General features: G+C 44.1%; 1 protein-coding gene across 1 annotated transcript in view; it reads left to right on the top strand.

Annotated features, from left to right (window-relative positions):
• Nucleotides 1-14,082, top strand: part of ATRN (attractin) — a 208,776-nt gene that overhangs the window by 158,348 nt on the left and 36,346 nt on the right. The window contains 1 exon segment of the mRNA XM_070949103.1: nt 4,107-4,185. Within this exon segment, the coding sequence (XP_070805204.1) occupies nt 4,107-4,185 (79 nt within the window).

A 14,082-nucleotide genomic window follows, 5' to 3' on the forward strand; every position in this document is an offset into this window, starting at 1 on the left:
CACTCCAGGGGAAGGATACTGCAAAATCTCCATTCCCACTGCACTCTAGGTGAAGGATACTGCAATATCTCCATTCCCACCCCACTCTGGGGCCAGCCAGAGGTGGTATTTGCTGGTTCCCCGAACTACTCAAAATTTCCATTACCGGTTCTCCAGAACCCGTCAGAACCTGCAGGATTTCTCCCCTGTCAAAGGGGTCTCCAACCTTGACAACTTTAAGACTTGTGGACTTCAACTCCCAGAGTTCCTCAGCCAGGTGGAACTAGAACTCACTGCCCTCTGCTTTCACGCCTAAGGTGGGACTAGAACTCACCATCTCCTGGTGTTTGGGCCAGAGTCACCCTGCTGGCTTTCATGGCTAAGGCAGGACTAGAACTCAACATTCCCTGGTGATTGGTCTGAAGTCACCTAGCTGGTTTTCATGTCAAAGATAGAACTAGAACTCCCATCTCTTGGTGATTGGCCCAAAGTCACGAAGCTGGCTTTTGTGCCTAAGGCGGGACTAGAACTCATCACCTCCTGCTGCTTTTAAAACTTGTGGACTTCAATTCCCAGAATTTCAGCTGCCAGCCGCCATTTTAGTTCTCCTCAGAGAAGTCCACTTTTCATCCCTTGCAAAGTTTGGCTTTGTGCTTCGTGCGGAATCTCACACCAATATGTAGTTTCACACACACACACACAACCCTTTGCAAATCTGACATTATGGCAAGAAGATAGAACAGGCCTGTCCGGCCTTGGCCACTTTAAGGCCTGTGGACTTCAACTCCCAGAATTCCCCATCCGGCCATGAGGATAATTAACCATGGCAATGCTGGCTAGGGAATTCTGGGAGTTGAAGTCCACAAGTCTTAAAGTGACGAAGGCTGGAGGACCCCACGGAACTAGGCCAATTCAAAATCCCGATGCTTTTCACAAGGTAGCCATAACTCTTCCCTTCTGCTATTTGTAGCCATGCTGATGACCAATCTAAAATAAAATCTCTTTAGCGCACTCAACGGAGAGCCACTGCCTCCTTGTGGCAGATTGCAAAAAAAAATTAAAAAAAATAAAAATAGGTGCAGGGTGCAGGACCAGGGAAATAAGTCCAGTTGGGTGCCCTTGAGAGAAATCACCTGCAAAGCATTGCAGAAAGAAGTTTTTCCCAAGATAAAAAAAACAAAATTAAAATTAAGGCGTTTTTAATGGCAAATGGAAAAGGAGAACATGTCGAAGTCTTCTACGGCATTTAAATTTCATGTGAAATTTATTTGAGGAGTTCCACTGCGCCCAGCTGTTGGAAAATAGGATGCTGGCTAGTGAATGGATAGCAGACTCTTTTGTACTTGTCCACATATTGCCGCTGCGGTTGCAAACTTTTCCTTGCTTATGGCATTAGATGCACACCTACAAGGGAGCCAGTTTGGTCTAGGAGTTAAGGCACAAGGCTAGAAAGTGGGAGACGGTGAGTTCTAGTTCTGCCTTAGACATGAAAGCCAGCTGGGTGAGTCAGCCCAATCCACCTCACAGGGTTGTTGTTGCGGGGTTAGATAGATAGATAGATAGATAGATAGATAGATAGATAGATAGATAGATAGATAGAGACAGACAGACAGACAGACAGACAGACAGACAGACAGACAGACAGACAGACAGACATAGATAGATAGATGAGATAGATAGAGAGAGAGAGAGAGACAGAGATAGATAGATAGATAGATAGATAGATAGATAGATAGATAGATGAAATAGATAGATGAGATAGAGAGAGAGACAGACAGACAGAGATAGATAGATAGATAGATAGATAGATAGATAGATAGATAGATGAGATAGATAGATGAGATAGAGAGAGATAGATACAGAAAGGGAAAAAGAAAGAAAGAAAGAAAAGAAAGAAAGAGAAAGAAAGAAAGAAAGAGAAAGAAAGAAAGAAAGAAAGAAAGAAAGAAAGAAAGAAAGAAAGAAAGAAAGAAAGAAAGAAAGAAAGAAGACTGGATAAATGATGTATGGATGTATGGACAGATAATTGGTAAATAATGGATGGATGGATGGATAGATAGATAGTTAGACAGATAGACAGTGGGTAAATGATGAATGGATGTATGGACAGATAATTGGTAAATGGTGGATGGATGGATGGATGAGTAGCTAGAGAGAGAGAGAAAGGCAGACAATGGGTAAAGGAAGGAAGGAAGGAAGGAAGGATGGATAGATAGATAGATTTGATAGATTTTGATAGACGTGAAGTCTTGAAAGGGAACAACAGAACTAAGTTGGCTGTCATCTATAGCAATATGTTCAGGAAAGCGAAGTTTTAGGATCATTTGTCAATAGACTTAGCCCTTTCCTCATTAATAAACTTAGCTTTCTCGTGGCTCAAGGGTGAGACAACATCCAAGCGCATAATGTTATTTTCCTCTCGGTTGTGCAGTGGCTCCGTAGCCATTGCCTCCTCAAAGCTCTGCCTTGAAAGTCCTCTTTTGAGAGGCCTTGAAATGGGAAGAAATTGAGTTTTCCAGTGGGAGGCTGTCAACTCGTATAGGTAATTGGATCAAAAAGAACGGCCATAAGATTTAGAGGTGGGATTATTGGCTACAAAAACGATTAGATCAATGTCTTCTTTCCTTTCCTGGAGAAAAAATAATGGAGGGCTTTTGCAAAGTCAGCGTGAGGCAAGGCACCCACCGCGCTTCTGCCGATAAAAGAGTCTTAAACGGAGCTCCGATCCAAACCAGGTTTGTTGGTCGGCTGGTTTCCGGCCTCTCACTGTCCGTCTGAAAAATGGAGACATCTTGCTTGTTTCTGGATTTTCGTTTTGTTTTTTTTAATGACGATTAATGATAACATTTGCCTAGAATCTGCTCCGTGTCTTGGGAAATGAGTGGGCATATAAATCTCCGGCGGTGAATAAATCAATACGGGCACTGTTCATTTTCTAGTTTCATAGGCGTTCCAAAGAAGACATTACCTAAGATTGTTTTTTTTTTAAAAAAAAGGAAGCAGGACAAAACCTCATGATTTTAGATCCCTCCCCCCCCCTTTTTTTTGGTGCGTATTTTCACATTTCCCCAATGCGTTGCAGTCAGAGAGCCGGTTTGGTCTAATGGTTAAGGCAACAGGCTAGAAAGTGGGAGACGGTGACTTCTAGTCCTGCCTTAGCTATGAAAACCAGCTGAGTGAGTTTGGGTGAATCACCAGGAGACGGTGAGTTCTAGTCCTGCATTAAGCATGAAAGCTAGCTGGGGGACTCTGGCCAATCACTGGGAGACGGTGAGTTCTAGTCCCGCCTTAGGCATGAAAGCCAACTGGGGGACTTTGGACCAATCACCAGGAGACTGTGAGTTCTAGTCCTGCCTTAACTATGAAAACCAGCTGAGTGAGTTTGGGTGAATCACCAGGAGATGGTGAGTTATAGTCCTGCCTTAGGCATGAAAGCTAACTGGGGGACTCTGGGCCAATCACTGGGAGACGGTGAGTTATAGTCCTGCCTTAGGCATGAAAGCTAACTGGGGGACTCTGGGCCAATCACTGGGAGACGATGAGTTCTAGTCCTGCCTTAACTATGAAAACCAGCTGAGTGAGTTTGGGTGAATCACCAGGAGATGGTGAGTTCTAGTCCTGCCTTAGGCATGAAAGCCAACTGAGGGACTCTGGGCCAATCACTGGGAGATGGTGAGTTCTAGTCCTGCCTTAGCTATGAAAACCAGCTGAGTGAGTTTGGGTGAATCACCAGGAGACGGTGAGTTCTAGTCCTGCATTAAGCATGAAAGCTAGCTGGGGGACTCTGGCCAATCACTGGGAGACGGTGAGTTCTAGTCCTGCCTTAGGCATGAAAGCCAGCTGGGAGAGTTTGGGCCAAGCAGCAAGAGACTGTGAGTTCTAACCCCCCACCCCCACCCGCCACCCCCCCGAGCCATGAAAGCCAACTGGGGGACTTTGGGCCAATCACCAGGAAACTGTGAGTTCTAGTCCCACCTTAGGCATGGAAGCTACAATGCAATGAGGTGGGTTTTTTTTTTTTTTGTTTTTTTTGGCAGGAGGGAGTCAGTTTTGCTGTATTTTTCTAACATTCAAGCCAGGGAAAGCCAGCTCGCTGATTTTATTTCTCTTCCCTTCCTTCTTTTCAGCTGCTTCTTGTCTCTGCTTCTCGTGGCTGCCGTGGTTTGGAAGATTAAGCAAAGCTGCTGGGCATCACGGAGGAGAGAGGTGGGTCAGAACGACACAATTACCGCTTTCTGCAATGATCTGCGTGGTTTTTATCTCAGCTTCTGGATTCCTTCCCCCCACCCTCCCCCTTAAGAGAAGCAGCAAATGGCTTTTGGGTGAAAACGAACATCCAATATTGATATGCAGCCAGGCGCGAGAAGAAGGGCACAGCTCTGCTTCACATTCCTGGCACTCGCACCGTCGATAGTCCTTGACTTACAACTATTAGTTTCGCAACTGCCCAAAGTTACAACGGCATTCTAAAAAGTGACTTATGACAGGTCCTTGCACTCAGAACTGCTTCATCGTCCCCAGGGTCACGCCAACAAAACTGGCCACACGGCAACTGACATGTATTTATGATGGTTGTCGCGTCCCACGTGACTGCCATCGGTGACCTTCTCAGCCGGCTTCTGACCAGCAAAGTCATAAAATTGGGTGCAACTCATTTAACCACCACCAATTTTGCTGCCACTTGTGGACATAAGTTGGGGGCTATGTATACCAAAGAGAGGCAGTTTGGTCTAGTTAAGGCACCAGGCTAGAAAGTGGGAGATGGTGAGTTCTAGTCCTTTCTTAGGCATGAAAGTCAGCTGCGTGACTTTGAGCCAATCACCAGGCGACAGTGAGTTCTAGAATAGAATAGAATAGAATAGAATAGAATAGAATAGAATAGAATAGAATAGAATAGAATAGAATAGAATAGAATAGAAGAAGGATAGGATAGGATAGGATAGGATAGGATAGGATAGGATAGGATAGGATAGGATAGGATAGGATAGGATAGGATAGGATAGGATTCTTTATTGGCCAAGTGTGATTGGACACACAAGGAATTTGTTTTTGGTGCATATGCTCTCAGTGTACATAAAAGAAAATATATGTTCATCAAGAATCATAAAGTTCAACGCTTAATTATAGTCATAGGGTACAAATAAGCAATCTGGAAACAATATCAATATAAATCGTAAGGATACAAGCAAAAAGGTTACAGTCATATAGTCATAAGTGGAAGGAGATGGGTGATGGGAATGATGAGAAGATTAATAGTAGTGCAGACTTAGTGAATAGTTTGACAGTGTTGAGGGAATTATTTGTTTAGCAGAGTGATGGCACGCTGGAAAAAACTGTCCTTGTGTCTAATTGTTCTGGTGTGCAGTGCTCTATAGTGTTATTTTGAGGGTAGGAGTTGAAACAGTTTATGTCCAGGATGCGAGGGCTCTGTAGATATTTTCCCAGCCCTCTTTTTGACTGGTGCAGGATACAGATCCTCCATGGAAGGCAGGTTGGTAGTCATTGTTTTTTCTGCCGTTCTAATGATCCTCTGAAGTCTGTGTCTGTTTTGTTGGGTTGCAGAGCCAAACCAGACAGTTACGGAGGTGCAGATGACAGACTCAATAATTCCTCTGTAGAACTGGATCAGCAGCTCCTGGGGCAGTTTGAGCTTCCTGAGTTGGTGCAGAAAGAACATTCTTTGTTGTGCTTTTTTGATGATGTTTTTGATGTTGGGTGCCCATTTTAGATAATGACAATCACAAAAAAAAAAAACCCTCTATAAATTTGGGTCGGTCATGTGGGTGTTCCATTTTATGACTATCACAACATATAACTGCAGTGGACAGGCTCCATTACAGTCGTAAGTCAAGGACTACCTGTACATATAACATCAAGTCCTTGAAAAAGATGCAGCTCAGTATAGAATCAGGTGTATAAGTATTTGGTCTAATTTCTATACTTCATTTTTGTTTTCTTTTTCTACGCTTTGTTTTTAAATTTAAAAAAATACAAGTGACACAAACAAAAAGATTAAGCACAGCAAAAAGAACAAAAGAGTAAAATACAAATAACACACTATGAATAATCAAACAAGAGATCTAGAATGTCACGTAGATTATGGTTTTCCACTGTATTGTTAATTACTTGTAAGTAATAGAACATATGTCACTTTAAAAATTCAGAAATTGCTATTAGGCTAAGGATATGTCATTAGGAACAGTGGTCAGCTCAGTTCAAAATTAAAGGGTATAATTAATGAATCAACGTTGCCAGGTTAGTCAAAGTGGAATATCCCATGAAGTTAAAATATAGACTCCATATATAGAAAAATCAAAATTTTGGATGACAAAACGCTGTGCGTCGAATTATAGTCCAGGCATGTTTTCTAGTTAGAATTCAATTCCTCATCAGATTTTAATTTTAAGATACGAAGGTATTCTGGACATGGAGTCATAATTTCCTAATTTCATATGCAGCAGTTAAAACAGGTAATCCTCAATTTACCAACAGTTCATTTAGTGACCATTCAAAGTTACATTGGCACTGAAAAAAGCGACATGGCCATTTTTCAAACTTTTGACCATTGCCACATTCTTGTGGTCATGTGATCAGAATCCAAATGCTTGGCAACTGGCATGTACTTACGACAGTTGCAGTGTCCCTGGGAGTCACGTGATCCCCTTTTGCGGCCTTCTGACAAGCAAAGTCAACGGGGAATCCAGATTCACATAACAACCAGTGTTACTAACTTAATAATGGCAGCGATTCACTTAACAACTGTGGCAAGGAAGGTCATAACATGGGACAGAATTTACGGAGCAATGGTTTTGCTTAGGGACGGAAATTTTGGGTTCAATTGTGACCATACGTTGAAAGCTACCTGTACATACAAAGCAGTGGTGAAATCTAAAATTTGTTACTACCGGTTCTGTGGGTGTAGCTTGATGGTGGTGGTGGGGGTAATGTGACGGTGTGCGTGGCCAATTTTTTAAAAATCTTTTAAAACCATTTTTTCTACAACCTCTTTGGCGAAGAGGTTGTAAAAAAATACTTTCAAAAGCCTCTGACGATCCAAGCTGAGTTGCCTGATCGGCAGAGGCTTTTTTTCTTTTAAATGCCTCTGACGATCCCAGCTGAGCCGCGTGATCATCAGAGGCTTTTTTTTTACTTTTAAAAGCATTTTTTTTCGGCAGAAGAGGTTGTAGAAAAAATGCTTTTAAAAGTAAAAAAAAAAAGCTTCTGATGATTGTGAGGCTCAGCTGGGCATGGGGTGGGGGGTCCAGGGATTTTAGCTACCGGTTCTCTGAATCACCTGCCGCCATCGCTACCGGATCGGGTGATCCGGTCCGAACTTGGAGCATTTCACCCCGATAAAAAGCTAATTCAGTGTATTTTGTATTCAGTCTTCTGGGTCAAAATGTGCTTCACACACACACACACACACACACACACACACACACGCAACCATGCCCCTCTCGCTGCGTTTGACCAAACCTTTGCAAGAAAGAACATCAGTCCTGCTCCCGAGACCTCTGCAGTTTGAACGAAGTGTAATATTTTACGAAGGATTTAATTGTAAAGTAAATTGACTGTACATTAAGCGCCCCAGCTATACCTGCCACTTAAGTCTTAATTACTCTGTTTCCTCAAGATACCGATATTGCTCTGTTCTTCGAGATTGCCATGGCTACAGCCTCGTAACCCAACATTTGTTCGCATTCAGTGTTTGTCTTTCCATTGATTTTTGACATTTTTCATTCTTCGGCTGGCTCTTGTTTCTGGTGGTTTTTTTTTTTTGGTACAAATAGGCAGGCACCTTGGATTCAGGACGGCGTTTTATGGAAAGAAAAGAATATTTGTAGCTCAGGGTTGAACTCTGGGGTCCTTGGTGCTCTCTGAGCTTGGTGGTTTTCTTGGAGACGTTTCGGGACCCAACTAGGTAACATTATCAGTGTTAGAAGGGAGTGAGGTTTATGGAGAGGAAGGGGAGGAGGAGGAGAGGATTGGGGCAAAGGAGGTGGAAAGCAGGAGGAGGAGGAGGAGAACTGTGGGGTCCTTGGTGCTCTCTGAGCTTGGTGGTTTTCTTGGAGACGTTTCGGGACCCAACTTGGTAACATTATCAGTGCTAGAAGGGAGTGGTGTTGGTGGAGAGCAGGAGGACTGAGGGGTCCTTGGTGCACTCCGAGCTTGGTGGTATTCTTGCAGACATTTCATTACCAAATTAGGTTACATCATCAGTGCTACAAGAGAGTGGGGTTTGCAAAATGGACAAGGACGAGAACTGCGGGGTCCTTAGTGCTCTCTGAACTTGGCTATTTTCTTACAGATGTTTTATGACCCAACTAGGTAACACCTTCAATGCTAGAAGGGAGTGGGATTTGTATAGTGGTGGTGGTGGTGGAGAAGGAGGAGGAGGACGACAACGACGGCAACAGCGACTGTGGGATACTTGGTACTCTCTGAGCTCGATGGTTTTCTTGCAGACGTCTCGTTACCAAACTAGGGAACATCATCAGTACTCTATAGATTTATCACTGACTTTCCCAGCAGGAGGAGAAGAAGAAGAGACAAAGCATAACTTCTGCCACTCCCTTGCCCTGATGGTAGGACCCTGTTTGTCTGAGGTTGGAAAAGTGAGACAATAATGACCCCATGGTCAAGTGGTCAAGTTGACCCCATGGTCAACCCTAAGCCACACAGCTTAGAAAGGAGAAAACCATTTTGGATTCCAAACAAAGATCCAGGCATTGGCTGAGAAGGTAGCCAGGTCTACAGTGGTTCTTCTCCTAGAGTTCTTGGTGAAGTTTTGAAGACCTGAGGGTGTGGTGTGACCTCCACAGCATGAAACCTTCATGAAATACTTTTCCATCTCTCATAGCAAATTTGAGAGAAGCTAGAAAATTACTTTTCCATCGCCACTTCCCTGCCAACTAAGCATGAGATGAGATGTCCAACTTTTCTCAGAACTAAATTGCCTATCTCAGGGTCTCCAACCTTGGCAACTTTAAGACTTGTGGACTTCAATTCCCAGAATTCCTGGGAAATGGCTGGGAAATTCTGGGAGTTGAAGTCCACATGGTCTTGACGTCACCAAGGTTGGACATCCCTGGTCTACCTTGTTTAAGAACCCAGAAGATACAACTGTTGTGGTCTGCCAGCAGCCTGCAGAGCTGGCAGCGGAGTCGGACAGTGAGGAGGCTGGGGAGGAACATGGACCAGTCCTGGAGGCTGGGGAAGGCCCGGATGAGGGCTCTGCGTCGGAGGCAGAGATGGGGCCAGGGCCATCTGGGAGTGATGTGCGGACTCCGGAGCCTCCAGAGTCAGGCAGCAGAGAGGCAGAGGAACAGGAGGAGCCTCTTCCTACTGCATACATGCGCAGAGCTGCCAGAAGGCACAAACTGTTAAAACAAAAGGGACAACTCGGGATTAAGGCCAGGAGATGATTGGCCCCTCCCAGAAGGCTTAAAAGAGAAACAAAGGCACTTGGGGGCACTTTTGCAGGAAAGCAACGTTGCTAACTCTGTTTCCAGTCGGCATCTCTTGTTTGTTTCTGAACTTTGTGGGGCTTTGCCAAGTAAGGCCTTTGGCAGGGTGTCAAAGAAGATAAAGGTTGGTGATTATTCCGAAGGACTTCTTCCGCAACTAATTGGGACTCAGCTGGGAATGAACGTAATTCTCAGCTATTACAATAAAATAGGTTTTTTTGGGACTAATTGTGTATTATAATGACTCAGTAAGCCTAGGTCACAACAGCAACCAGATGAAGTTCTAGAGTTGTGTAGGATAATTGTTTCCCTTCTGCCCAACTGGAAGCGTGTTTAATAGCGCCAGGCAGGTTATAAAAATCCCCATCAATAAATACACTTCAAAAAACTTTTCGGTGTGTTCCATCGCCAGGCATTTGAAAGACCCAAAACAAACAAAATGTTAAAAAGTGACAAGATTTGTGTAGCTCCTTCCCAAGCACCTCTAAATCGTATTAAAATACCTTTACAATACCCGAGGCACGTCACCACTTTTGAGCAATCCCTAATCTTTGGGAAAAGTTGAAAGTTGAAAAAAATGTGACACACCCTACAAACAGCTGATGGTTTTTTTTCTCTCCAGATTTTCTGGGTGAAACGCTTCCCAGAGATGGGGGGGGGGGTTTCTCCCCCCTCCTCTAAATTAAACATTAATCGGGTGTTTTTTTATGCTGGATAAAAGGCAGAGAAATACCGTGTTCTGCCTGGAGCCAAGTTAAGATATTTAATGAGGGTTTAGGCAGCAAATGTCACAGGTATGAAATGGTTTTTAGCCAGGTGTTTTGCAAAGGTGATCATACGGTAGCTTTATTAGCCTAACCGCCGTTAAGCCCGTTGTCCTTGGTTTTAATCGAAATTTTAATCGAATCGAAAAGGATAGAAGAACTGGTGAAAATTAACCAAAGGTTTGCATCGAGGCGGCCCTCGACTTAACGGTATTCGAGAATCGGTCTCTGTTATTAATATTTACTGGCCGTGACGATCTTATTGATCTCCGCCGTGTGTGTCGTGGCGTGTCATTTATCCTTTGTCCCCAAGTGATGTCTGGATCCGAGCAGGAACAATTTCCAGCCGTTGAATTAATCAACTCGAGAGTCCCCTTCCTCAAATCCGGCAGGAATAATTTAGGTTATCAAAAGCAGAGGAGAAACATGTCCAGATAGCAGAATTAAGTGAGAAGGTCTGAGATCCTGCAAGGAGAGAAAAAAAAAACCAAAAAACACCACCGGATCTTAACACCTTTCATAGGTGAAACCAGGAACTTTGAAGGTTTTAACAGAAACTTTTAACAGAACTTTTAACAGAAAGACTTTCGTGGCCAGTATCCCTTGGGAAGTGTGGAGCTTCAGGGTTTAATGACCCTGGCCCAGACCACCGATTTTCTGAGCTCTCACTTTCAACTGTGGTTAGTATCTTCAGAGGCAAAGTGGTCTCGATAGAAGAGAATATTTGTAGCGCAGAATTGTACAGTGAACTGAGGATGTTACCTAGTTGGGTCACGAAATGTCTGCAAGAAAAACACCAAGCTCAGAGAGCACCAAGGACCCCACAGTCCTCCTCCTCTTTTTCCTCCTCTTCTTCCTCCTCCTTCCACTCCCCTCCCCTTCCTTCTCCCCTTCCCTCTTTTTCTCCTTTCCATAGACACCATTCCCTTCTAGCACTGATGATGTTAGCTATTTTGGTAATGAAATGTCTGCCAGAAAACCACCAAGTTCAGAGAGCACCAAGGACCCCACACTTGTCGTCCTGCTCCTCGTTCCTCCCTCCTCCTCCTCCCTCTTCCTCCTTCCTCCCTCTTTTCTCCCTCCTCCTCGTCCTCCCATTACCACCAACCCCAACGTGTTTGAACTACACTTCCCAGCGTCCCCAGCTAGCCGTCTTGGCAAAACTTGTGCTAGAAGAGGAGCAGTTTTCATCCAGATCAATCTGGATGGGGTCAAATTGACCCCAAAGACGATGTCGAAAGAAATCCGGCAAGGAATTCACTTAACAGCCACATCACTGACTTAACAACTGCTGCGATTCACTTAACATCTGCGGCAAGAAAGACCGAAAAACGGGACAAAATCCACCAAGGACCCGTCTCATTTAGCAGCAAGAATTTTGGGCTCAATTGCGCTCGTAAGTCGAACACTGCCTGTATTTTGTTCCGGGAGAACTTGGAAACCACAACAACAAAAAATCATACCTAGGTTTCTTGATAGCTTGGCGTGACACCAAAGGCAGGGACGATAGCCCCCTTTTTAAATCCAAGATGTTTGGAAAGGGATAGGTAACGTGAAGGAGGAGGCAGAGAGGAATGGCTGAAATATAAGCACCATAAAATGTTTTTTTTTTCCCCTCTCGGCATCCAATCCACAACATGTATTTTTGGCCTCTCTTTTTAAAAAATGAAGGTCCTTTAAAAAAAAAAAGAAAAAGAAAAACACCCTAAAAACTCCTCGGGGACTGTTTGCCGTCGTCTGTCAGCTGGATTTCAAGGCTGACGCTGACAGAAATAAATCAGGCGAGGTGGGGGATTGAACCTCAGCGCAATCTGAAACGGTTGATTGCCTGCAATTCGCCTGCCATCTCCAAAGCATCGGAAATTTCGCAGAGACATTATTTGAACAGAGGACAAATTACAGGCAGTCCTCAGTTTACAAGCTTTTGCTTAGGGACCGTTTGATGTTCACGGCGGCACTGGAAATAAAGGGACTCGTGACCGTATTTGACACTTGACATGGCTGCAGCATTCCCCGTGATCACGTGGTCAAAATCATGTGATGCTTGGCAACTGACTCATAGAATAGAATGACAGAATTGGAAGGGACCTTGGAGGTCTTCTAGTCCAACCCCCTGCCCAGGCAGGAAACCCTACACCACTTCAGACAAATGGTTGTCCAACCTCTTCTTAAAAACTTCCAGTGTTGGAGCATCCACAACTTCTGGAGGCAAGTTGTTCCACTGATCAATTGTTCTCACTGTCAGGAAATTTCTCCTTTGTTCTAAGTTGCTTCTCTCCTTGATTAGTTTCCACCCATTGCTTCTTGTCCTGCCTTTGGATGCTTTGGAGAATAGCTTGACTCCCTCTTCTTTGGGGCAGCCCCTGAGATACTGGAAGACTGCTATCATGTCTCCCCTAGTCCTTCTTGTCATTAAACTAGACATGCCCAGTTCCTGCAACCGTTCTTCCTATGTTTTAGCCTCCGGTCCCCTAATCCTCTTGGTTGCTCTTCTCTGCACTCTTTCTAGAGTCTCAGCATCTTTTTTACATCGTGGTGACCAAAATTGGATGCAATATTCCAAGTGTGGCCTTATAAAGTGGTATTAAGACTTCTCGTGATCTTGATTCTATCCCTCTGTTAATGCAGCCCAGAACTGTGTTGGCTTTTTGGGCAGCTGCTGCACACAGCTGGCTCATATCTAAATGGTTGTCCACTAGGACTCCAAGATCCCTCTCACAGTTACTGCTATTGAGCAAGGGACCACATCTACGGTACCTGTGCATTTTGTTTTTCTTCCCTAAATGTAGAACCTTGCTTTTTTTTTTAAATGACGGTTTATATTTATGACGGCTGCTATGTCCTAAACCGGGGTCCATTTTCCCCACCTCCTGACCAGTAAAGTCAACGGGGGAAACCAGATTCACTTAACAATTATCTGGCCAAGGAAGGTTATGAAACTGGACCAAATTTATTGAACAACTGTCTCACTTAGGGGCAGAAATTTTGAGCTCAATGATGGTCATACGTTGAGGACTTAGCCATGCAGCTCGACTTACAACAGTTCATTTAGTGACCTTTCAAAATTACCATGGCACCGAAAAAGGCGACTTGTGACCGTTTTTCTCATCTAACGACCATAGCTGCATCCCTGTGGTCACATGATCAAAATCCAGACGCTTGGCAGCTGACTCCTGGGTGACGTGACCTTCTGACACGCAAAGTCAACGGGGGAAGCGGGATGATTCACTTAACAACCGCATTAGTAACTTAACAGCCGCAATGATTCACTTAACAACTGTGGCAAGAAAGGTCGTAAAATGGGGCAAAGCTCACTTAACAAATGTCTCACTTAGCAACGGAAATGTTGGGCACCACGGCGGTCGTAAGTCGGTTACATATCCTTTTTAGATTTTTTTTTTGGTTTTACTTGGCTAAAGACTTCAGATCTAACTTTTCCTCCCTCCGAGGTGAACCGGTGGTGAAAAGCATTTGAAACGCCTTTAATATTCCTGAGATTTTGAAAGATCTTGCAGAGAAAAGATACTCCGGAAAGCTCTTCTGCTGCTGATTATTTTTTTTTTTTTGAAACGAAAGATTTAAAAACAGGATTTATTTTATTTTTTTGCATCCACATGATCCTCGAGGATAAAATCAACATTTGTGCCGTTCCTTCAGGGTTCTGGGAAATCTCTCTCCTCTCCTGGGTCTCGAAGACAGTATCATTTAAGAAAGAAATCATTTTTGTGCTCTCTGTAGCACGTGTGTCGCAAATCACACCAGAGAGAGAGAGAGAGAGAGCCGTGGGGTGGCTGGGATTGGTACCATCTCTGAGCCACTCCACGCAGGGCGCCCCAAAACATTTAATTTTCTTTTCGTCGCCACCCAATCAT

This window comes from Pituophis catenifer, unplaced genomic scaffold (assembly GCF_029215685.1).
Source record: "Pituophis catenifer annectens isolate HBS135680 unplaced genomic scaffold, rPitCat1.0.hap2 SCAF_8, whole genome shotgun sequence".
Taxonomy (NCBI): domain Eukaryota; kingdom Metazoa; phylum Chordata; class Lepidosauria; order Squamata; family Colubridae; genus Pituophis; species Pituophis catenifer.